Here is a 25,519-nt window from a genome sequence, read left to right as displayed (position 1 = left end):
TAAAATAAACCTGCTAAACATCAGGAATTAGAAGAATATTTATTGCAATTATATTTCTTATTTGTAGCAACATGGTTAGAAAAAGGACTGGTGTTAATGTGTGGAAAAGTCCTATCCCCTTGAGGTGGCTGCTATTCTAAAACCCTGTCAACTGTCTGCATCTCGCTATCAAACTGCCTTCAATAGCAATTCAATCAAAGATGGACGCCATCGATGCCTATGTCACCACGGAGCTTACTGAACTCAAACGGTATCTGATTAAACAACATTTGACAGAACATTCGTCACTTCTAAGTGCTTCGTTATCTTGTATATTCTGTGCACGGCTCTGGTAGAAATCCTCCCAGCTGTGTAGAACACGGGTCAAATTAAGAGGAGAGAGAACAGACCCAAAGTCGGAACATTTTGCCTCCCCAGTTCTTCTATTCTAATCTGTAACTACAATGTTCCGACTGTATGTAAAATGTATGTAATGAGCGTTTTTTTGCAATAATCTTTTCTGTACTATATTTGTAATTCATTTGTTCCATTGATGTTATGGAGTTTTTTGTGTGGATCAGTAGCAAAACTCCTAGTTAAATACATTTTCACGCTGTAACACAATGAAATGTGGACAGGTCCCCTGGGGGCCACAGAGACGCGACATAAAAGACGATTTAGTCATGTGAGGAACCTTGCGTGTCGATGAGCATGCGTAACGTCCCCAGCAGTTTGAACTGAACCGGAGGCATCTCTGATGGGAGGAACTTCAACACGGTGTCAGACACGCCCGCCGACAGCATCTTAGCCTTGTTCACCACTAGCGGCAGGCAGGGGAAAGAAAAGAACCCGTGTTGAATTAATACAAAAATAAATAATCATCAGCTGCATCATCACATCACAAACACATGCACGTCCCGTACAACAACCCACCACGGTCTACAAGATATATGACTCTCTTTAATATAATGTGTCTTCGGGACCTACTTTTGTGCTGCCATATTTATGTATAAATAATATTTATTCTGTGTTTATATGTCTGTATTTATTTTACATAGGGTTAGACAGTATACTGCCTTTCAGTCCTTGGCTGCCAATGCTGTAACAATGTGATGATAAAAGATACATCGACTTTGCAACTGCCATATTCAACCGATCTTAGAGACTCTCAACGATCTTAGCTTATAGTGAAAAGAGCTGGTCTTGTACTGCCGTGTAGTGACATGACCAAGACTTGACACCGGTTAGAAAAACCTGTATATGGAGGATCAGTTGTGAGGGGAAATTAATGCTAATTGACCCATCTCTAATGGCCGGACCACATCCGTCATCGTCCGTGCAGTCGATCCGTGCGTGGCGTGGCCTAGCCGTCTTACCGGGTATGGCCAGGTTGCGCAGGGCACTGAGTGCGGCGTGCTGCACTGTGACGTTGCCCTCCTCCACGTGGCGATCCAGAAGTTCCAGAAGCTTCTGAACGATGCCAGATTCCACCATGTGGATGCAGTTACCATCTGGGGGGGTGGGGGGTCAGGGGGGGGTTAGTCATGAATCCAGCCCAAAAGCAGGCTTTTGCTGCCACCCTGCTCAACCAGCCGTTTCCTGGCGTACTGACCGAGACGACTTGACAGAATTTTTATTTTTTTTAACAAGCATCTTTTGAAGATTCATGTATGGAATAAGTAAGTATGGCAGCTATATTAATCATCAAATATTTAACAGGTATAGTTCTAGAGGTCAGCCTGGATGCAGGATATCACTGACATAGGAAAATATGCTGTCTCGTAGATGAGTAATGGCATGGAATGACTAATGGCCAGAACTGTGCTCTGTATTCTGCTCAGTCTGAGGCAGAAGGTTTTTTCTAAGATCCAAGAAGACCTTTGGGAGGGATGTGCTGAATCCCAATAACCTGTTCTTCTGTAGATGATAGAGAAGCATGTCTGTTCCACGTGATGTATTTCTATGATCTGTTGCTGTGCTGATCTCTAGTGGACATGAGATGTGTGTTTTTCCCTTTTCATCCCCTTCTAGATTGCATATTTCTAGTTTTTGAGTGTTCTTTGATGTTGTTCTCCACTGAACATAAAGCAGATTTCAGTAAATATTGCAGCCCGTCTGGGGCAGTTTCATCCTAAATAACATTCATATGTTCTTGGATACCTATCACAGTGAGTAAAGCTGGTCGAAGTAATGTAATTTCTGCACTTTAATGATGTAACTTCAAACTTTGTAGCGGCATAATTCCCCAGTTATATGCGCATCATTTAAATGTTGTAATGATGTCATTTTAACCTGGTTTGCTAGACAGTTCACACAGGCAACGGTGTGGTGTATTTTTCTTACCATTGCGGGCAAAGTTGGCGATAGCCAGTGCCCCTGCCAGCTGCAGTTGATGATTATGGGATGGCACCCAGGACAAGACCCTCTGAAAGACGCTGCCCTTGCCCCCCTCAAATAGTTTCTGCATCGACTCATCTGAAGAGAGAGAGGGGCCATCAACACAAACACCCACATAAAACCTCAAAGAGACCATCAAGACAAAAATCCCCAAACATCCTCAGAGACCATCACCACAAACAACCACCTACTACCTCAGAGACCATCACCACAAACATCCCCAACTACCTCAGAGACCATCAACACAAACATCCCCAACTACCTCAGAGACCATCAACACAAACATCACCAACTACGTCAGAGACCATCAACACAAACATCCCCAACTACCTCAGACACAATCAACACAATGATGCAGCAGTTTAGGCTATTCACTAAACATTAAAAAAATTAAAAAATAAAATACACATTAGGGACGCATTACTTTGGCTGAAAATGTGACATGTAATTTCTGAATTTGTGTGGGATGAAAGGAAAACTAGCAGAATGCTACGACGACCATGATGATACTGGGGCTTCAAACACTCACAAAACTACACCAACCCACACTCACTCAGTTCCCATGAAATATTCACGAGCGGATGAAAAATTTATTCTCAACCACTCCATTTGAAGAGAGGGGCGAGGGTCCATCCGAAAAGGTCCTCGTCACGCACTGTCCTCTCATTCCTTTTCATCCCCTTCTACCTACCTCCAAGAGACCCTCTCTAACACTCATCCTCCCAGTCCCCTCTGCCACTGGGCCTGAGAGGCGAGGTCTCCATGTACATTTTGGAGCCTAGTCAAAGCAGTCGCAGCACAATAAGCCGGGGCATTAATTCCCTTTCATCTGGGTTTCGGATCATACCAACTCGGCGGTCACACATCAAAGACACGCAGGTTACAGGTGAGATGAAAGCCCGGCGTACCTCCCAGTAGCAGCAACACCATCAGGTCGGAGGCCGTCTTGAGCTGGGCCACGTCCTCCTCCCGCTCCCCGTCCACGGTGTGGGCCACCACATCCAGCAGACACTCCACCAGGCCCGCCTCCACCAGCTGGAGCTTGATGACGTCTGAGGGGAAGACAGGACGGGACGGGGGGAGAGACGTTCAAAGTCACACAGAGCCCTGAATGCGTGAGGCTAATCCCATTGGTACTGGGTGACTCCAATGGAAAAAGCGCTCCGGATTGAGGTTCTCGAACACAAAATCCCAGAGCACCAGTGGCTTTCTCTCTTATCTACAGTGTTGGGGTTACGCATGTTGTACGCATCCTTGACCAGGCTACTCTCGAAGTTGGTTTCCTTGACGATCATCAGGGTGACGTCAAGCCAAACCATGACAACTCGGATACAAGCAGGCCAAGTGTAGGACATTATTATGGAACAGCCGGTCCCCCCCTCAGCCCTTCCTCCATTTTGTTTTATAAAAATGTGCTTTAACCCATTCTAGGAGATTTAAAATGAATCAGTTAATAATTTACTGCAGGAACTGTGCAGACATGGCTGGGTATCAACTACGTGTGGCCTCCCCAGAGTCAGTAACTGAACATCCTTAAAAGATCTACAGATATAAACAGATAGTGGTTGAATGGCAGAATCTTCTTCTTGTCTTGCCAACACTGACACAGACCGATATTAGATAAGTAATTAGGATTAACTGTCTTGACAAGGGAGTTTTTTTTCACCTGGCTGGCGCAGGGATTCAATCTAGCAACCTTTCGGTTACTGGTCAGATGGACCTACCACTAGGGCTAGAGTATCTGCAGCCCTGTGCATGTAAATGGCAGTAGAACAACTGTGATGCCTTACAGGGAATGCCAGAGTGCAATGTCCTTATCTCATCAAAATGGATCACCGGCAAGGAATTCCAAACGGGAACTTGTAAGAGTGTGGGTGGGGTGAGAAACAATAAAAATGGTTTGGCGTAGATGGCACTTCATTCCTCAAGATCAGCTGTAAGACATATGAGTGTGTAGTTCGCCACTGAACGGGTTTAAAGGAGATCCATGTGTTACGCTTAAATGTTGGGGAAATGTAGTCAACTAGAGTTAAGGGTATAAACTTAAAAACCTGAATCACAATGCCTTCAGACAGTTCCACTTCAATCTCAAAATGATGTTTTATGGACTTCATTTATAACTGATTACATGTATAGATTTGTTTGCTATCAATCTACACACAATACCCCAAACTGACCAAACAAAAACCTATTTTTAGAGACGAGTGCCAAGCCCAGGCTTTGACTGGGCCATTGAAGGATATTCACAGACATGTCCCAAACCCACTTCAGCGTCGTCTTAGATATGTGCTTCGGGTCGTTGTTGTGCTGATGGGTGAATCCCCATAGCATGATGATCCTGCCAAAAACTTTCATCGTAGGGATGGTATTTGCCAGGCGATGAGCAGTACCTTGTTTTAATCTGGTGTGTCATACAGACTAGAGAATACATTTTTTATAACTTTCCCCAAATTCATATATCTTTTTTAATAACCTTCCCCTTTTATAACCTCAACACAATTCTCTCTCAAAGGTCTACAGAGAGTTCCTTGGACTTCATGACTTGGTTTTTGCTCTGACATGGACTGTGAATTGTGGGACATTATATAAACACGTGTGCCTTTATAATTAATTTCCAATCAATTAAATTTGACACAGGTGGACTCCAATCAGGATCTAGAAAAATTGGCACAAATTCCCAAATATTTTGCATTGTGATTATGGGGCATAGCATGTAGATGAATGGCAAAAATGAATAAATGCAATCAATAATAAATTAAATAAATAACACCGCACAAAAGTGAAGGCATCTGAATACTTTCCGAAGGCACTTTAAGTACTGTTTGTTTCACTTCTACAAAATGTTGTAAATTAATAGTTTGATATCGTGACCAATGTATACATAAGTGTTATATAACCTGCGTCATGAAATCGTTTCATTTTTGATCAGTAAGTTAGCCTGAGTGCTGGGACAATCTGGGGTCTCTGGTCTCACATTATACAAAAATAAATGACAACGGTGACATTGTTCCGTTATCATCCACAAAACAAGGATTCACTTTTAACTGATCCTATTCTAACCCTGCAGTGCTGTCATAGATGGGATCCAGGGTTAGTATCTGAAAGGGGAAACAAGATAAAATAAAAATAATAAAAATAGTTTTTGTCTGGAATACGTGTGTGTGTGTTTATGTATGTATGTGTGTCAGTTTGTGAGACGGAGAAAAAGAGAGCGTTCTCTAGAGCAGAGTTAAGTAGGACGTTGTCTAGGAGACTGGCAGAGCGGGAGGACCCAGTGTGATGCCCAGAATGCTAACAACCGTCAGTGAGTCTCATACGCACACACGCACGCACACACACACAGTCTTTCGCTGTTACACATGCACTCTCCCGCTCTCTGTTAGGTCTAACATCACTGATTATGATTAAAAATATATTTTTTTAAATAATAACACTTCTCCTAACCCTTACAATAACTCCAAACCATAACACCTGACCTTAACCCCAAACCATAACACCTGACCATAACCCCAAACCATAACACCTGACCTTAACCCCAAACCCTAACACCTGACCATAACCCCAAACCCCTGACCATAACCCCAAACACCTGACCATAACCCCAAACACCTGACCATAACCCCAAACACCTGACCATAACCCCAAACACCTGACCATAACCCCAAACACCTGACCATAACCCCAAACACCTGACCTTAACCCCAAACACCTGACCTTAAACCCAAACCATAACACCTGACCTTAATCCCAAGCCTACATTTTTTTTTTTTATTTGTGAGAACAATTTTGCATGGTTTACTACACATACTAGAACTTTGGTTCACGTTCACACGCACACACATGCTCTTTTCATGTAGCAAAAAAAACGCTGACATTTTCATACTGCAGTTTCAGCCCAGCGGCTGACAACTAGTTATGCAATAACTGCTTCACTGAGCAGTTACCAAGGCTGCAGATGACTCCACATAAACAGTCCCGACTCCCGTTAGTGAGAATTGAAGTATGCGGCAGGGAATACATTAAACCACCATAAACAAAAATACAAATGCAACACTTTCAAAGATTTTACCGAGTTACAGTTAATGCAAGGACATCAGTCAATATAAATACATACATTAGACCCTAATCTATGTATTTCCGATCTGGTCTGGAAAAACAGATATGCATCCGTTGGTCAAACCCTCAACCCAAAGCATCTCAAACATGCTTAAGGGGTGACGTGTGATGATGCTCCGGTGTAAAACTACATGTTGTTGTCCTAGTACAACAAAATGTACCCCCCCCCCCCCCCCACTTCCACAGTTCAATGACAATAAAGTTGAATCTCATTTCATTTTCAGGTTTCAGGGGTTATGTACAAATCCTAGTGACACAGGGCTGTACACGACCATGCTGAAAGAAGAGGTGAGGGTGGCGGAAGAAGCAGGGTGCAAAGATCCTTGGCTGGCGTGGTTACACCTGGTCTGCCATTAAGTGGCCAGTTGGTCGTACAATCAGATTCTCTAAAATGGCTTACGGAGCAATAAGCTTTTTGTGGACATTAAAAATGTGTGGGCTCTTTCATTTCGCGAATGAAACACGGGATTTAAGACTTTTCACGTTGCGTTTAGGTTTTCCTTCAGTGTAGTAACGACCTTCCCCTTTTAGACCATCCTCACATTCTAATCCAGGATAACAAACCGCACGCATTGTAGCCGGGCCAGGATATGATTTCACTTGGCATGGGAGTACACCTTGGTTTTAGAGGTAACCCAAATATAGCAATGGTCTCTTTTGCGTACAGCAAGCACTTCAAGGAAGACTGTTTCATAATGCATTATTCATTTCTGACAGGGGATTTTTCAAATCAGCAGTGACAGAGGAGAGTTACAAATCTGAACTGACAGAGGGATAGGGTTAAAAATCTGAATTTACAGAGGAAGGTTTAAAAGTCTCAACAGACAGAATGGAGTTTAAATAAAACCAAGCTGAGATAAGATCTTAACAAATTGAGCTTAATATCTTCTCTGTATGCCTAACTGGGGGGGAGGGGGGGGGGGTGTTAGCATAGCTGATGTGGATGATCATATGGATGCAGTCATTAGTAATGTTGCGTGAACGCGCCCTCTTCTGCATTAGCGTCGCACTAACGCCCCCAAGAGAAGCTGCCAGCCCCTCCCTCACCGGGACATTGTCAGGGTTGGGATTACAAGGCCCCGGGAAAGCATCTCGGGGGACAAGAAGAAGAGGAAGCAGAAGTAGTAAAAAGCCTCTAACGGCGAGCCTCCTCGGATGATGCCGCCTCCCCAGCAAAGCAGTCTGCATTTTGGAAAAGGGGATTATTTTGGCATATGTTTATTTTTTTTGGCAAATCTGATGTCATACTATATTTCTATGTTCTATATTCTCGCCTTCACACTACATAAGATGTGGATGATTGACATTGACATTCGATATCTTCATCTGAACCTGCATTTCTTAAATTGCCTCCTGCGGACAGGCTTCCTGAATTACCATTCTCGGCGAGTGGAGCCAGGACCTCAAAGATCATCTCTTTCTTCTCATGCTCAGTCTGCTTCTGGAACAGACGCACAAGCTCTTCAGCAATGTTGGTGGAGGCAAACTGCTCCTTACTGGACTCTGCAGAGAGGGTAGGAAACATCCATCAGTATGACAAGTTCAGTCTGCTGTTACAGCCAACCTTTCTCGGTGCTCATTCACTGTTATGCCAAGCAAATGCTGTGGTACCAATGAAATATATGTCACCACGCAGAAATCCCTTTTTTACTGTTCCTGTTTCTAGGATTTTTTTTTTATTATGACAGGGGAACCTAGGCACATTTCAATGGTCAATCAATCAATCAATCAAAATTTATTTATAAAGCGCTTTTTACAACAGCAGTTGTCACAAAGTGCTTTACAGAGACACCCGGCCTTAAACCCCAAGGAGCAAACAACAGTAGTGTTGAATTTCAGTGGCTAGGAAAAACTCCCTAAGAAGGTCGAATTTTAGGAAGAAACCTAGAGAGGACCCAGGCTCAGAGGGGTGACCAGTCCTCTTCTGGCTGTGCCGGGTGAGATATTAAGAGTCCAATTGGAATAATAAATAAATTTCTCTTGACTAAATCCAGAGTATATTTGATTTTAGACTAGGTCAGAAGTATGACCAGGTGGACAAGGACAGGAACAGCAACGGTCCCCCCAAACCAGGTAATCCGCAGGTGTGGACCAGGACCTCATCTCCTTCTAAAATTTAAAATTGGAGGAAACTGAGAAAAGTTAGTAGTACATCCCTCATGTCCCCCAGCACAATAATATAGCAGCGTAACACCTTGGAAACTGAGACGGGGGGGTCCGGTGACACTGTGGCCCTACCCGGGGGAGGCCCCGGACAGGGCCCAACAGGCAGGAAATCAATCCAACCACATTGCCAGGCATCAACCAAAGGGACACCCACCAACCGCAACCCCCCTGAATGAGGGCCGAGTATTGCTAATAGCGTACAGCCCAACTGATGGTCAAGTGGGACTGACAACCTTCCTCATGGTAAAAACCCAGACTGGGTAGCATGACAGCTAAACCATGCCCAGGAGGGTGGGTGGCAACCGTATTCCACTGCATGTATCATACAAATCATTTACAAGCCACTGTGTACAATACAAACCCACAGCACAGTAATGGCTCTGCCTACAGCTGATGTACACCACTACCCACCAAGCTCAGCAAGGTTTCCGAAGGCAATGAGGCACATCTCTGTAAGAGCCGTATTGTGGGAATGGAAGCCCAGTAGCTTAACCAGGGTGGGGATGACTCCCATATTGATCAGCTGGGCCTGCAAGGAGTCTGGAAGGGGAGACACACAAAAAACAGAAGCCGGTAAGAACACTGCCATCTAGAGGCTAGGAAGTTCAATTACAACACGGACAGTAAGAAGGGACTGGGTAATTATGTTTATAACTAAACAAGGAGAAACACCCTGATGTGTGTGTTTGGTGTCATTCCTGAAGGCTCTTAAGTCTGTGTTGACGCCACATATAGACAGACTATATGCGGCTATGAAAACACCAAACAAACACACCGGTAATACAAATTGAAGTGGAAACCACTAACGTGACGCTTAACACCACAGGACTGCCAATTTTAAAGGCAATTTCTTAAAAAAGGGTTAAGCGTTAAATCAGAGGAGGAAACAAATCTGCACAATTGTTTTGCAAAATGTCGACAAGCTGTATGTCTGAAGTGAGTGTCGTTCACAGTACATCAGTGCAGATGTGTTTCCTGTGGTTGTGGTGAGATCTCGAATACCAGCTAGGAGAGAAAAGAGATGAGAGAGAGGGTTAATACAGGCGACTGTTCACTGCCGCCCAGTGACAAACACATGGTGAAGGAAGGATGGGCGGAGAGAGGAAAGGCACAGAATGAGGGGAAAGAAAGGGGGGGGGGTGCATTTTAGAAACAAGAGTGGAAGTGACCAGGTGGAGGAAGAAATGAGATTTGAAGGGAGAACAGTGACCGTCATAAAAAACAAAAGTGATATTGGTGAATTAATGCAGAGCTCTGCTATTTCTGAGGGTCCTCTTCTTTTTTTTCTTTTTTATTTACCACCAGTTCTCCACTAGATCCACCACGTTTGTTATCGATTATTATCTTTTAAATGAACAGATGTTCTTATCCAGACAGACTTACAGGGACTGAAGGCACCAAGTTTGTTCATGATCCACATCAGGCCTTTACACATTCACAAGCCTGCCACATTAGCAAACACATTACACAAATGCAAACCAATTTAGTTTATAATAGACATTATATAACAAAATTAATAATACCCAAATGGACATTTACAAAACCATATTTCTTTTTCATAAAGAAGTGTTTAATTTGATTCACACAGCTGTTAAAACCACTGGAAAAGTGAAGGTTTGACCAATATTAACAAAGGTTACATTATGGTTGTCTTGCAATATTGAAATTTGGTATAAACCATTACAAAAGAAACATGTTATAAAGTGTTTTTTCCCCACACAACAGCTGTAACTGAGGTTTGAGACCACAACCAACTATAACTGATGATAATTAAGTCAGAATATGACCTTTATGACTTAATTCAATACAGGCTTTTGCGAGCCTCATGAAGTGGCTTGATTTAATGCTGTCATAGTGGTGCTTGATATAAACCTGTCATTGTGGTGCTTGATTTAATGCTGCGATAGTGGTGCTTGATTTAATGCTGCGATAGTGGTGCTTGATTTAATGCTGCGATAGTGGTGCTTGATTTAATGCTGCGATAGTGGTGCTTGATTTAATGCTGCGACAGTGGTGCTTGATTTAAAGCTGTGACAGTGGTGCTTGATTTAAAGCTGTGACAGTGGTGCTTGATTGAAAGCTGTGACAGTGGTGCTTGATTTAAAGCTGTGACAGTGGTGCTTGATTTAAAGTTGACAGTGGTGCTTGATTTTATTCTGTGATAGCGTTGCGTGATTCAATGCAGTGATAGTGGTGTTTTGCCAAAGAGCCAAAATGTTTTTGTTACTGGAAGTAATCCTGCTCCAATAATAGGATATGGTAAACAGCACAAAAATAGAATTTCCACCCATCAGAAAACATTGACTTGAATGGGATGTCCGTTCTAGTAATTATATTTCAACAGTGTAGTCACATCGCTGTTTAATGTCAGATTATCTGATCTGAGATAATTGAATTATGGAGAAAATCCATTTAGCTCCATGCTTAATATGAAGAAAGATCCAAGGAAAGGAGGAGAGAAAAAAATCTATTGAGAGTCTGAGATGCAAATTTTTAGTTGGCACTCATAGTCCATTTGCCTCTTCTGAATGCCACATGTATTTTTCCTGCAGTATCTCTACTTTCAACGGGAAAGACGAGTTGGTTTGAGACCTCAACCCGATTGGGGATCGTACAGTGAGAGGTGACAGATCGAAAAGTCATTACCGTTCTGCATATTGCCAAGGCAGGAGAAAAAAAAAGTAATTCAACTTGGGCCTTCATTAATTATTTAGGTTATTCAGAGAGCAGCAATATATTGTGGACCCTTTAGGGTGAGAATGTAGATGAAGGGGTGAGCTGCCCCCACACCTAACCATCATGGTGCATTCATTCATTCAAACCGTAACTCAGAGTTCTGCAAAACAGTTCAACCAAGAGATAACGTTCAAAGTGGGAGACTGTTCCAGAGAAGTTACAGTACATATTAGTTTTAGATTTCGAGTTTGCTCACAGACACAAATTGGGAAGAGTCCAAAGCGGCCACGTTGGTAGATTAGAGTTCTGCTGTTGTTCAGGATCTGTCAGCAGAATAAAGGCTGAGGTATGCTTTGTTGTTGTCGTCATTGGATGCTTGGGGTCGCTTTGGTTTTCTTTTGGGCATTCGTGTGCACGGCATTTTCCCTTGAGGCAATTCGAAGTCTAGTAACTGAAGTCTGAGCCCTTTCATCGTGACTGTTCAAGGCAGTCTTTTTCTAGGGTAAAGCCATATATGGCTACTATCAACTCAGCCCGCTCTACTGCTTTAAACTAACACTGAACATTTTCCCCATTGTTTTGGTTTTTGAGTGAACAGTGTTTGTGGGAGTTTGATTGCAAACGTGCTCATTTTCACATGTTCTGAGCGCATTTATCAACCAAAATGACGAAGCACACCCCAGCCTTAACAACAAACTGTGATGCGAAAAGAGAATTTGTTTTCCCAATCACCTTTAAGTAGTGCCCTGTTTAGGGAATAAGATGCCAACTGGGCCACAGCCTAAATAAACAGGTTATAAGTGACTGAAGGTTGACACAAGGGAACGTTTCTGAATGCTCCAGACATTCCACATGGGCAGACAATAGAAGCTGACCAGAGAGGGTTCTGGCAAAATAGAACATCTAAATACAAACCAGAGGGATGGGTAAGGAAGAAACAAATGGCTGCAGGATAGTCTTGGAAATTACAAAGCTGCAAACTACCTAACTACCACCACCAATTACAAGACAAGAACATGACAAGCAGTCACAGCTGTTAGAAGATGATGGCCAAGGGCTCGAGCAGGACGCAGTAGAAAGCAACGGAGGTAGAGCAGAACTCTCCAAAGGACACACACAAAGTAGGATCCACTGTTACCACAACTTCACGGCACCACAGCAAAGCTGACCAACGTCACGTTGAACGTTAGCTAACATGAAGGCCGGAGTGACGCAGACATTTGTCATACATACTTTAAAACTGTCTGTATATTGGAGTCCATGCCCTGTGCCATCTACTGAGAAGATCGAGCCATGTAAAAACACAGGCATTGTCTAACACTTCAAAATTAGTCGTGTGCCTACATTTCCAAATTATTCTGATTTGAGTCAGAACTGAATCACCACAGCAGATGGCCTGAGTCTTAGACTTATCTCACCCTTAGAGAACATTTTATGTATGAAAATGTCCAACTTAAATTTTTAAGTAAACTATCACTTTAATACTAGATAAAACGTGCTAACATTACTCCTAGTACAGTTACTGACACGCTGCCAAAGTCGATGAATTCTTTAAGCTGTTTTGTCTGTTTCGGTTCATTTAGTTCATCCGGGGGTAGTTGGTCATTACCATTATCATTGCTATAGTTCATCAGCATGCCACAAAAGACAGTCAAGAGCTTCCCATTGTCCAGGTCAGTATTTTGGGACAGTGACTTTATGTGTCCAGCTACTATCTGAGCCCCTCCTGCTTGGTCAACTGCACTCCTGCCCTCATCTGCAAAACAAAGAGGTCAGGGGAAAATCAATGAAGAAGAAAAATAACAAACTCACAACAACGAACCTGGGGGGAATAAATAAAGGGAGAGAAAGTTAAGCAAGCAGTATCAACCCCCCCCCCCCCCAACAAATCACATAAATCAATAACACATGCGATATAACCAATAATCATAATAACATGAAAAAGGAGAAGAAAACTAAAAGTAAAATTACTTGAGGTTACCTAGCAATTAAATCAGACCAAAGTTCCTACCTGCCACACAGAACTGGAAGCTTCAACTTAGTGACTTTGTGGTTACCCAACAATGGGGGACAATCACTTCAGCCAGTCAACACAAACGCTACCTCGATGAGTCAGCCCTACTGTGTCCTGTCACTTTGGCGAGCGTAAACCTGCGGTGGTGGATCGTCTGAGTGCCCACTGGACTGGCGGAAAGACTAAAAAGACTGGTCGCTTTGTTTCGGTTGGAAGTCCACCATCTTGGGATCTGAATAGCCAGACAGCCTACACACCGTGAGAGCTGACATTCTGTCACACAGACTAACTGCAGGCTATTGAATGAAATCCTTTTTTCGCAGAACCTCTGTAGGACTCCGTTCTGCTCGATAGCAATTGAATACAAAAAAAAAAAAAAAAAAACGTCCATAGAATTAAGGATTTATTTTCTCTAGATTAGTGGTACGCAACTCTCAGCCTATAAAGGCCGAAGCCTGATGGTTTTTCCGTTCTACTTCATTAATTGCATCCACCTAGTGTCCCCGGTCTGAATAAATCCCTGATAAGAGGGCTCTGACTTTGTGGTCCAGGGTTGAGTTTGATAGTTCCTAATCCTGAAAATGGGCCAAGTGTTCTTTAAACAGTCAAAAAATAAATCCAACATTAGCCACCACTAGCTAGCAATCACTGGAAGTAATCAAGGCATGTAAGGATGTTTATTATTTAATGGCTAAATCCCCATTAGCTGACAAAATATGGGGTTGATATCCACATCATCACATTCACACTGGCAGTTCTCAGCGGTGGGTGCAATGAACAAGGTTTTGCTCAAACACAAGAAATACAGTCCCCCTCCCCTTGTTGACTCTCACTAGCGGTTTCTTCTCCTGTTTTCTGATTGGCTCCGAGGTCATGAAAAGCGTCTAGCAATTTAGTAAGGCCAATCGCTTAAGGCAAAACGCTATCTGTCGTCATAACTCAGCTCGGGTTTGTGTTCCTGAACTGGATTCAAACACATTTTAGAAATCTAAAATGACTTGAGAATACTTTTCAGGGTCATACTTCAGATATTTTTTAAATGTCATTTTAAAAGTCACTAAATGCAATTCTATTATTTGTAAATGTACTTTAAAGTAAATACAGTATATTTTAAAGAATTTTTTAATGTTGCACTGGAAAAACTTTTATAAAGCCAACGCATTTAAAGATACTATGACTATAAAAGTAGGGGTGTTTAATACCAGGTCTGATCGAGCATTGCTGCTTTGCTGGAAGCTGAAGTGTTAGATGATGAGTCATCATCCCATAGGTGGACATACATGGCGATCCTCTTAGTCTCTTGATACTAGCCAGCCGTGGCCCCACACCCTGCCTCTCCCTGCCTCTGCCTGCCTCTGCATGGCTGGAACACCTGCCCGCTAACTAAACAACTCAACCGGGAATGGGGGAGGTGAGAGGGGAGTGAGCGGAGAGAGGGAGACAGAGGGAGACAGAGAGAAAGGAAAAAGGAAACGCACGACTGCATCAGAGCATGAGCGTGTGTGTGTGTGTGTGTGTGTGTGTGTGTGTGTGTGTGTGTGTGTGTAAACTACACGTGTGAGGGTAAGAATAGACAAAAGAGAGAAAGCAAGGGAAAGGATAAAACTAATTGGCTGGAATCTGGGTACCGTTAACAGACAAAATGTTGGCACTGGTTTTCTGCCGCTAGGTCTGGAAGACGGATGAATACATGACAATTGGCTGTTGAGGGCTAACTTCTAGGGGCGATTACATTTTAAAAGCGTCAGTGCAAACCAAAATGGCCACCTACAGGCTACATCCGAACAGACTTCTTCAGTGGTGCCCCCATTGAGACTGAAAACAGCTGCAGCTACGCTTTTGCCACGCTGCCAAAGAACAGGCGTCCCCAGCTGCCCGCACACTCATATAATCTTTCTGATCCTATCAACCCCGTAGATGTCTCACCTTTCAGTGACGGGAGACACAAAGAAGTAACAGCTGCTATCAAGGCTCCTGCGTGCTACACACAGACCTAACAACCAACAATGTATCCCCCTTAAAATGTATTTATGAGAAACTTTGATTCCGTCCCCTAAATCTTTATTCTAGAGGCAAAGTGACTGCTGACAGTGACACACTTAGAAGGTTTCGGTTAGAGTATCTGTCTGGGAAAAGAAGTGCTGCTCTCAGCAGGGGCTCGGGTCTCGACTGACTGTGGCTACCGGAGAACAGGCTGTCACGCTGGCGCCACTTGAAATGGAACGCATTCCAGAATAATGTCATCGAAGGGCTGCTTATTAGCGAGGCCACTTGCTAGTCCACAGATGAAAAATGGTGCATTAGACTCTGCCAGTCAGGTAGAACCATGGCCATTTCCTACACAGCCGGCATTTCAGATCGGTTGTTTGGTCCCTAATGTCATGTGAAGAGACTAAATAAATAGAGCTACGGTGGCTCTCAAAAAGTATTCACACCCTTCCACGTTGTATTGTTTAAACATGAAATCACTATGGTTTTAATAAGTTCATACCACTGATCAACACAAAGGTCCATAATTGCCAAGTGAAAAATAAAATATGCCAATTGTTCAAAATGATTTACAAATGTTAAACAGAAAATAACAGATTGGATAAGTATTCAACCCCTTTGCTCTGACATAAATTCATCCCATTTGCTATGAAACCAACAGTCTTTAGAAGTCACGTAAGCAGTTGAACGGAGTCCATCTGTGTCCAATTAAGGTTTCACATGATTTCAGGTTAAACACACCTGTTCAAGATGTCCCACAGTCGGTTATTACAATTCCTAAATAAACTATATAATGAAGACGAAGGAAACTTCAATGCAAATCGAGAATGTTTCTTCAAAAGCACCTGTCAGCGGTAGGATATAAAAACACTCGCGAGGCATTAAATATTGCAATTTCCAATTTCTCAATAGATACAGCCCCTATTAAGAAACGGCGGGAATACGGCACAACTGTAAATCGGTCAAGAACCAACCGTCCTCGAACAGCGGTGTAGCCGGGAGAGAAGGGCACAAGCCAGGGAGGCCGCCAAGAGGCTTACGGCCACTCTAAAGGAGTTTGAGTCTTCCACGGCTGAGACGGGAGACACTGTGTGTACGGCAACAATAGCACGGGTGCTTAATAAAAGTGGCCGTTACGGGGGAGTGGCAAAAAGAACGCCATTGTTGAACACAACTCACTTCAGAATCCTGGTCAGGGTTTGCCAGAAGGGATGTATGAGACCAAGAGGAAGGACAATCTATTGACTGATGGGGCCAGAATAGAGCTTTTTGGCCCAACGCGGAGTGCTATTCTTTGGTACAAGCCCAACACCGCACATCGCCCTGGGAACACCATCCATAGTTAGAACATGCTGTTCACCAAAGGTCCCCATTGAATGTGATGAAGCTTGTGCTATTTTGCAAAGAATGGGCAAACATTGCTGTGTCCAGAATTGCAAAGGTGGTATATATTTATCCAAATTGACTCATGGCTGTAATCGCTGCCAAAGGGGCCTCTACCAAATATTGATTACTTCTGCAGTCAATTATTTTTCAGTTTGACATTATGAATTCTTTGTGTCAACCTGTGGCAAAAACTCCTAATTAAATCCATTAGGATTTCATGTTGTAAAAATAAAATGTGGAAAAACTCCAAGGGGGTGAATACTTTTGACAGATACCTTTACATGACTAAACACATACAGTCATGTGAACAAATAAATACATCTCCAGTGGAAAGTTGCATATTTTGGATAAGTAATCTTCACTTAAACACTATTGACAGAAAAAGGTAACATACTTTTACAATTCACACAAAAATATTTAACCAAACACTGAAAGATTATACTCCGCAATAACGTTTTCATGGAAAGTCAACAGAAATGCAATTTCAGAGTGGGGAAGAAACATGTGCACTGCCAGCTTCCAACGATGGTATTGCCCCAATTGTCTGAAATAACTTAGTGTAGTCGTTTCTTGTAAATGCCTATCAGTCGGTTATATTTGCCCACTCTTCCATACAGTGCTGCTTCAACTGTCATGTTTGAGGGCTTTCTTGTCTGCAAGGCCCACCACAAGTATAAACCACAACATTTTGACAGGATTGAGATCAGGCCTATTCATTAACACGCCATTTCTTATTTTTCCAGCCATTCTGTTGTAGTTTTGCTTGTGTGTTATGGATAATTATTCTGTTGCAAGTTCCATGTTCAGGTCAGCTTTTTAACACATGGCCTCACATTCTCAAGAATTCTCACGTATTCATGGTTGACTCAATGAGGGCAAGTTGGCCAGGCCATGAGGCAACATCATACTGGCATGATTTTGTACCAAACACCCAAATGGTTAAGACCAAAGAAGATTACGTTTATGATCTTTACTGAAGATCTGCACAATCCTAAGTTACTCTCTAATGATTTCCTAATTATTTACACATGTTTCGGCGCGCCAGATTCAAATTGTTGCCATTTTGTGTGACGGTAAAGTTAAGGTTAGGGGTGTACTAATTTCTTCCAAGTAAGGAAATTCTATTTTTGTTCATTTTCATTGCATAAACCGTTCACAAACCATTTTGTGTGACGGTAAAGTTTAATTTGGTTGGTGTGATTTGTTAAAGGGGGTTTCCTTCATCAATGTGATTGGAATTTAGCTAAACTATCTATCTGTCCAAATCTGTACAAAATAAGACAATATTATGGGGGTTGTACTAACATTTTCATATCACTGTGTACACACACACACTTTTTAAAATCATGCTTGATTTTCATATTGATCTTTCAACAATTCTGTGTATAAACTTTAACTCAGAAATAGTGAAACCGAACAATGGCAACCTACATCAGTAGTGATATAACAGGATGCACAAGCATAATTTCGTCTTGAGCAAATCTGAAGCGAGAGTGGGGCTCTCCATTACCGTTTCCATACCTCGTTTCATCTCACCTTCTGACAGGTAGAGTATGGAGAAGACCAAATCTTAATCAAGCATCTGACCATTTAAGCAATACTTTTTGTCTACGCAAATGGGAGCATTTGGCCCCTTACATATGGACAGACAATTTCCATTCATGACCAAAGTATTCCCAACTTAGGAAACAGGAAGTGCACTATCCTGTCATATTAGAAAACTGACCTTCAGCAGATGAATGCCTTTTAAAAAAAGCACCTAATGCTAGTAGCAGGTTTAGATTCTGCCAACATCTGTTTGCAATGCTCCAATGCAAAAACACTTCGAAACTTAGGAAACCATAGACACTGGGTTCCTATTCCACTGGGACAAATGATTAAGGGAAACCCCCCAAAAAAGAAAAAAGTAAACAAACTCAGAAATGTGCTAAGGAACCCTAAGACAGGGTGGTGCCAGTGGCAGTGGCGGTGAACTTACGGCTGTCGTAGCAGATGTTGCCCAGGGCGCGGCCCGTCTGCAGCAGCACCTCCTGGTCCTTGGAGTGGAGCAGCTGCACCAGGGGGGGGACAAGGCCAGCCTCCACACAGGGGCTCCGCATGAATTCTGGAGGAGAGAGCACAGTCTCAGAAGGCAGGCTCCAGGGCAGGGTTTCCCAAAGGTCCAGACCGGGAATACGCTTCCCTTCCCCCGACCTGAATCCTTAGCAGGGGGAAGGTGTACAAAAACGCCCCATGGTCTGGGTTGAGGGGGGGAAAGCTACTTCAAGCACCCAGCATGGCACTGCATGACTTTATAGACCATTCTGAAATCAGTAGAAAGCAAAAAATAGAAGTTGAAATTCCACTACTTGGTTGAATAGTGTATGTTCTATGAGGACTGAGGTTTTGTTTTATTTGCTACTTTACAGGAATTGCACTACAGCCCTCCAATCTGATCGGAAAAATACTTTCTATGCCAATTTATCAGCCAATGGAAGACTGAATCTGTAAGTGGATCCACATTTGTACCTACATTTTACAGGGATGCAATTAAAACTCTGGATAAATCCCAACTCTTGGTCTAAGGCAGAAATAATTTAAGTTAGCCCTCAAGTTATGTTGAATACAGAATACCTTTATTTCAGAGGGTTATAGTAAGGCCCTTGAAGACCTTCAGAGAAGACCCAAGGATAAAAAATAAAATAACAATCAATTATAATTTGAAAAAATATATGTTGGTTAAAGGTGTCGGTTGAGTGCGTGAATTACTCTTGCATTTAGATCACTGCGTACTTTGTGTGCTGAAAGCTTTAGATGTTTGCAACTGTTTTGGGCGGTGGTCGTCTATTCTTAACAGAGTTGCTCCACACACAGTGTGGTCTCCATGAGGTTGCCATGCTTACAGCATCTGGAACGGCGATGGCACAGCATTATAACGTTTGTGTGAGCACTGCGTTGTTGCTGCTGGTAGCTGGGAGAATTAAAGGTTCTGAATGTTATTTTCCAGTTGGTACAAAGTTGTTGTTTTTTAGTCACCACTCCTGAAGGCCTAGGACCAACTGCCAATGTTCGCAACTGCTTTGTAGGACAGGGACTGGTTTTCAGGTGAAGGTGTGTTGTGGATGCAGGGCAGCAATCTCTCAGAACCTCCAAATCCATTTTACTAAGGCATTCAAAGAAGGTTACTTCAGTTTGGTAGGTCTGACAAAGTAACCCTTCAACTGTGGACCGAGCAGAGACATCTCCTGGGCCAGTGACTGATAAAATGCCAGCGGGTTGGTGCCAGGACTCAGTTCAGCATGTCAGCGCTGATCATTAGCAAGCCTAAAAGCCCATTCATTATCTTAACCTTTTCTTCCCCCAACTCAAAGGCACTTCCGTTCAACTATCCATGCCTTCCCTGAAACCCACTCACATAATTACCCTGGAAAGCACTAAGCAAGGCACAGTATGTTTCTGACACTGCAATGTATGTGGGCTGAAGCGAACTAAATGTTAAAATGTTTTCATTTTCTACATGCCCAGCGAGACTGCATGAATCCAACATGTGGTTCAGAAAATGTGTGAAGGGACCCTTAAGAAGTCAAAAGCCTTCTTAAAATGATTTTAATGCCTAATCTAATCCTTGAAATCATAAAGCGGAATTCAGTATTTGGGACATTAGCGCTTGACTATAACAGTGTGCTGAGAAGCTGTTAAAAAAAGCTACAAAGGGTTCTGGGAATATTATGAACGCCTCATGGTGACGGCATGCATCAACCTAAACCCTAATCACACCTTCATCTTATGACGCCTGAATCTCAAACCAGCCACTTACTGCTGTGCACCTCCGATCAAGCTACAGCCCGATATGTGGAAATAACATCCTCTGTGCAGGGTGTGAAAATGACTACGGTCTAGGAAAACAAGATGGAGGGCAACACAAACAAACGGGGCTCCTATGGTGCCTTCTGTCAGAGAGACCGACACCATCTGTTGTCATTCAAACGGGAAAGAAACGGAATTGTGGGGTCGAAAAACTGCGAAAACGATCGCCGGGACAAGTCCACAATCCAGGCTTCACAACACAAAGAAGAAGACCTTTTGGTAAATATGTAGGAACAATTGCCTTAAACATCAGCACACAAAAAGACTCATCAAAATCCCACTTAATTTAATACCTGGCCAATTTAGTAATGCCAACTGAATGAGAAATAAATAAAAGTAGGCTAAATCAATAGTGAATCACAGGCAAACAAAACTAACAATAAACTTACATTTTAAAATTAATAAAAGATACTGACAAGATGTGAAAACCAAGAGTCAGGAGAACAATGATCCCTTTGAGGATGAGATGGGGTGTGGAGGAAGTATGCAGAGATAGCCTCACCATTTTTGGCCACTTCAGCTATGATGTTGGCTACTTTAGGCGTGCAGGAGGACTGTGGGGCCAACAGATTAGGGAGCAGGGGGAGAATGCCCATCTCCTGGATCTTCTCACTGGCTTCAGCATCTAGGAGGAGAACAGGAGGATACAGAACAGGGCAAAAAGGAGTTGTCTTTCTGTGATTCCCGCCATCCTATCCCCTCTCTGCGCCCCAACAGCTTATTCTAAAAGGCCTTTTTGAGAAGCAGGCTAGAAAAGAGAATGGAAGGAATCGATGGAAGGAGTCGTGGAGAAAGAACCACGGCGAGAGTTGGGCAGGGTGAGGTGTATTTATAATCATTTCCCTGGGATCTGGGTCATTCAACATGCAGGACTATTGATGATCTCAACCAGTTCTGTGCAGTGACCCGTTTAAATCTCATTCGTAGCAGGTCTAATTTCAGTGTAGCTTAGTATTATGAAACCAATTGAAGGATTATTTCCATCAATTTCATTTCCACCAGTAGGCTAACAATGATAACCAAAGCCAATTCGAGTCAGGGGACTGCTTTTGGTCTCCATTTGGTCCTCAGCTATTCTCTCAGTCACTTCCTCTGGACACCATCTATAGTTTTACTGTACTTACTAGTACCACGATAAAAAGCAACCACACTAAACAGCCGCTAAATGAAACCTGTCTGGGAAAGGAAACATCAACGGTCAACTGAACGTTCATCATGTACTGTGGAGAAATTCCTAGGCTGGCGTCCGAAAACTCTCTCTGAAAAGTTTGGGGTCCAACTTACTGTTGTGGGCCAGGGCTTTGAGCAGGCAGTCCAGACAGCTGTCCACACTGTCCGTGGCACTGTCTGCTGAAGCCAGCTTCAGCTTCTTCAACGCTTCACTCAGGTTATCTGCTGGGAGGAGGGGAAAGGGAGAAGACGCATAAGCGGCCTTCCTGACCTGTCAGTTTAACACTGGGCCTGCGGCAGTCTGGCTTTGGATGTCCTATTAGACCACAGCGACCCAACCTCACAGTTTAGACCATAACGAGACACAAGTCAGATTACAAAGCTTCACGGCATATGTGTTTCTGAATAAAAGAAATCACTGGAGATGGTGATAAACAGCAAGAGAGGCTAAGAGGGGGAGAGGCGGACCAGAAGACAGTCAGTCAGACAGACTGGCTTAAGCCCTAAGCCACCCAGCTCGTCGGACTAACAGGGATTCACACAGCTGTGTGCCGCATCATCACCTCCTCCACATTCCCTCCCTCACCTCCTCCACGCTCCCCGCTCTCACCTCCTGGACAACACGGCTCCAAACAGCACAGTGCCTATAGCTTCGATTCCTAATCAGGGACAGGCTCCCAGGGGGGGGGACACCGCAGCCCAGGGCTAAAATGTGCCAGCAGTGGCTGGCATCAGATCATTACAACCGCATCAACAAACATTTGGTAAACACCAACATGTCAATGCGATACAGAGAGGAGTTTCACGTTGGGCACCTGCCTCTGTCACAGGCAGCACCGTGCAACGAGTCCTCATCGTAATGCACACTGTCTATGTCCCAAAGGCGCGCACGGTACGGTTGGGGCACAGCAGCGCTTATTTAGAGGTTTTGGTGTCCGGAGTTGTTCCAGTGCTCGGCTAATGGGATTCCGGTCTGCCCGAGGCTGAAAGGAGTTGCAGTGACAGCCTGACACACAGAGAAAGAAAGAGAGAGAGAGAGAGAGAGAGAGAGACAGAGAGGGCGATGGAAAGAGAGAGAGGAAGCAAAGACCCTGACATTCCCCTTCCCGCAGATGTCCTCTTATGTGAGCAGGGAGGATTAGGATTAAACGGTATGACATCATTTCAAAACCATCCGAATGAGCTCTGTTCTCACATAATGGATTCTCTTCTCGGTTGATTACGGTAGCCGATTTGTCAGGTTAACTCCCTACGACCAATGAGTCCTTAATGAGGTTAGCATGACACAAGGCTATAAACATGTAATAAACTCACACCAGGCGATTGTTTTCATATAGATAAATATACATGACAGGCCAGCCCGTCGCTTTTAACCAACCAATCAAAATAGCCTGTCAATGACTCGACTCATAGAAGTCTTCAATCAAAGCATTGATAAGTGCAATCCATAAATAGTGCATTAGCTAGAGCAAAAAGCATGCACTCACTCCTGTGTCCGGTAAAAATATTCTGTCTTTGAGTTAATCTGCTTCAGCAGAATCTCATAATGTGACATCTTTAATGGACGCTAGTACCCTATGTTTGCACACTATACGGGAATGGATATTCATACGTCATATATATACCCTACAATATCAGAAAGCAACAAAAATCATGATAGGACGAAAGCACATCCTGCACAACAATTTTATGAAAGTCACTGGAAGTAAAAGGTTGAGTTAAATGTAACGCACACAAATACTATAAAAAGTGACATGCTACATTCACATGTGTGCGTGTGTGTTGCATAACAGTGCAAGATTGATGGCATAATAGTAAAACGTAGTAAAAAGTCATACGGCTGTCATAACATGCACTGTTAAGTATGGTGGTACAGCTTGTGGTTAGTTATCATCCATAATAGGATGATTCAATTAATTCAATTACATATATTACGAGGCTCCAGCTGAAACAAGTGTAGCTCGTCCCTACAAGAAAATAGCAGCAGCTTGTGTCTAGCAATGTTCGTATTACATAACACGATGCTGTCTACAAGTAGGTTACGATGGTCATGCCAACCACTAGCTACGCGTTTTTCTGTTCGCCCCATCTTTCCCAACGTTACCTAGCTACTCATATAAATGAATCACACGCTCCAGCTTTCTAGTGCGGTCCCGTAGTTTTGCTTATTTCATGGGACAAATATCTAACTAGATGACGTTAGTCAGACATACCTTAGCTAAATGTGGCACATCGACGTATGCCAGTATGTGCTTGTTCTACTGTACCTTTATTACAATAAAAGACAACTGCATGACATTATGAATCAGATACTCACCCATTTGGCTACTGTATTGCGTGAGATAGTCCAAGCAGTTTCGAATTAGGATGCGCCCAGGAGGTTGTCAAATAGCTAACAACAGCAAAAAGAGGGGGTTGTTATTGCTAGTTAACACTTGTTTTTATTCATTTAAATCGCTAGCTAGCTAGCTTGTCATTTAGATACCCAGACAAGGCCCACCTTAGTTAACCCACGCCGTGTCGTTCCCGGTAAAACCAGCAAACCACAGCAATAATATCTCCCTCCCAGATGCCGCCGGGGATGCTTGCACTGCAACGTAGCCTATTGTACGACCCCCACCTCACTACTATGATTGTACGGTTGTGTAATTTATCCGCTGATAATATTGATCCACATCGACGACACCGTTTTCTACTTAAGCCACAGACTTTTGCTTCGATCCTACCAGAAACGCACTTCCTACTACTCGTTTGCTTGCAATTGCAGCAGCAGATTCCATCCGAAGCGAAACGCTGCGTTTTGCTTGCAGTTGATTGGTTCTTGGCCTTCACATAAGATCTAGTTTCCCACTATTATTGGTCACGGTCTGTGTCGTTGGCTCGTGCCACGCCCTGAAGTGTTAAAAGCCCACCTTTTCGAGCTTCTCCAGAGACGTGCTGCGTTCATGTGCCATCTGAGTTATTAGGCGCTCCTATTGTACTTCCCCCAATGAAATGTCACTTGAATGACACTCAGAAATCGGAATCAGAAGTGGGGAAAATAGTACAAAATGTTGTTAGGGCTCTGCCTGAATGGCTACTTGATTATGTCAAATAACAATGCTTTCTCTATGCAAGTCAAACACTTGTGAACAGCCATCAGTGGCATACCTACATTATCAAAGGCCCCTCCCTGTGCAATAAGTTTTACTGGGCCCCTTGAGCCAAAATGTGCGTTAACCTGGCGTTCGGGTATTGGAGCCAAATGCCCAATGTTAAAATGATGGCAGCATCTGTTCGCACTGCAGAACGAAGGATAAAATGTGCTATGCGAACAGTTGTAGACAAGCCCAGTATGCAGCAGCATAAAGGACCCTGTTTGCAAATATCTAGGGGTCCCAGAATGGAGGGCCATGTCTCTAAATATCTAGGGGCCCCAGCATGCAAGATCTTGTCTACATTTATCTAGGTGGTCCAGCATTCACAGGTCCTTGTCAAAACTTATCTAGCTGGTCCGTGCAAATCTTGTCTTTGAGTCCATGTGAGCCCCCTGTTGGTCATGTCGAAACGCCTCTGAAAACCCAGACACAACCCAGTCAGATGTTTCCACCCTGCATCAAGCAATTTACACTGACGACAAAAAAGCACACTCAGAACTGCAGTAATAATGCAGTAACTGACTTTGTCATCTTGGGCACGAAAATTGCATATTCTGTACTGTAACCACAATCAGAATAAAAAATACGGTAACATTATTTTGTTGCGTATATAATCATGTACAAAGTAATACATGAATTAGTG

At 43.3% G+C, this 25,519-nt stretch overlaps 1 protein-coding gene across 3 annotated transcripts in view; it reads right to left on the bottom strand.

Moving 5' to 3' along the window:
• The window catches only part of rap1gds1 (RAP1, GTP-GDP dissociation stimulator 1), a 29,229-nt gene extending 4,675 nt beyond the window's left edge, over positions 1 to 24,554 (bottom strand). The window contains exons 1-12 of one of the 3 annotated variants that reach the window (XM_013140469.4): positions 24,240 to 24,554; positions 24,057 to 24,131; positions 21,854 to 21,964; positions 21,072 to 21,194; positions 18,702 to 18,827; positions 12,944 to 13,090; positions 9,070 to 9,198; positions 7,870 to 7,995; positions 3,285 to 3,428; positions 2,323 to 2,454; positions 1,356 to 1,490; positions 674 to 799 (exon numbers count right to left, since the gene is read on the bottom strand). In XM_013140469.4, coding sequence (XP_012995923.1) covers positions 674 to 799; positions 1,356 to 1,490; positions 2,323 to 2,454; positions 3,285 to 3,428; positions 7,870 to 7,995; positions 9,070 to 9,198; positions 12,944 to 13,090; positions 18,702 to 18,827; positions 21,072 to 21,194; positions 21,854 to 21,964; positions 24,057 to 24,060 — 1,303 coding nt within the window. In that variant the 5' untranslated portion in view covers positions 24,061 to 24,131; positions 24,240 to 24,554. The remainder of the gene's footprint in view (positions 1 to 673; positions 800 to 1,355; positions 1,491 to 2,322; positions 2,455 to 3,284; positions 3,429 to 7,869; positions 7,996 to 9,069; positions 9,199 to 12,943; positions 13,091 to 18,701; positions 18,828 to 21,071; positions 21,195 to 21,853; positions 21,965 to 24,056; positions 24,132 to 24,239) is intronic. The other 2 variants (XM_013140470.4, XM_013140472.4) reach the window with 2 other exon arrangements.
• Between the last annotated feature and the right edge of the window lie 965 nt (positions 24,555 to 25,519).

The sequence above is a fragment of the Esox lucius genome, chromosome 24, assembly GCF_011004845.1.
Source record: "Esox lucius isolate fEsoLuc1 chromosome 24, fEsoLuc1.pri, whole genome shotgun sequence".
Taxonomy (NCBI): Eukaryota; Metazoa; Chordata; class Actinopteri; order Esociformes; family Esocidae; genus Esox; species Esox lucius.
The sequence above is the reverse complement of the archived record's forward strand: the minus strand, read 5'-3'. Positions and strand labels throughout refer to the sequence as shown.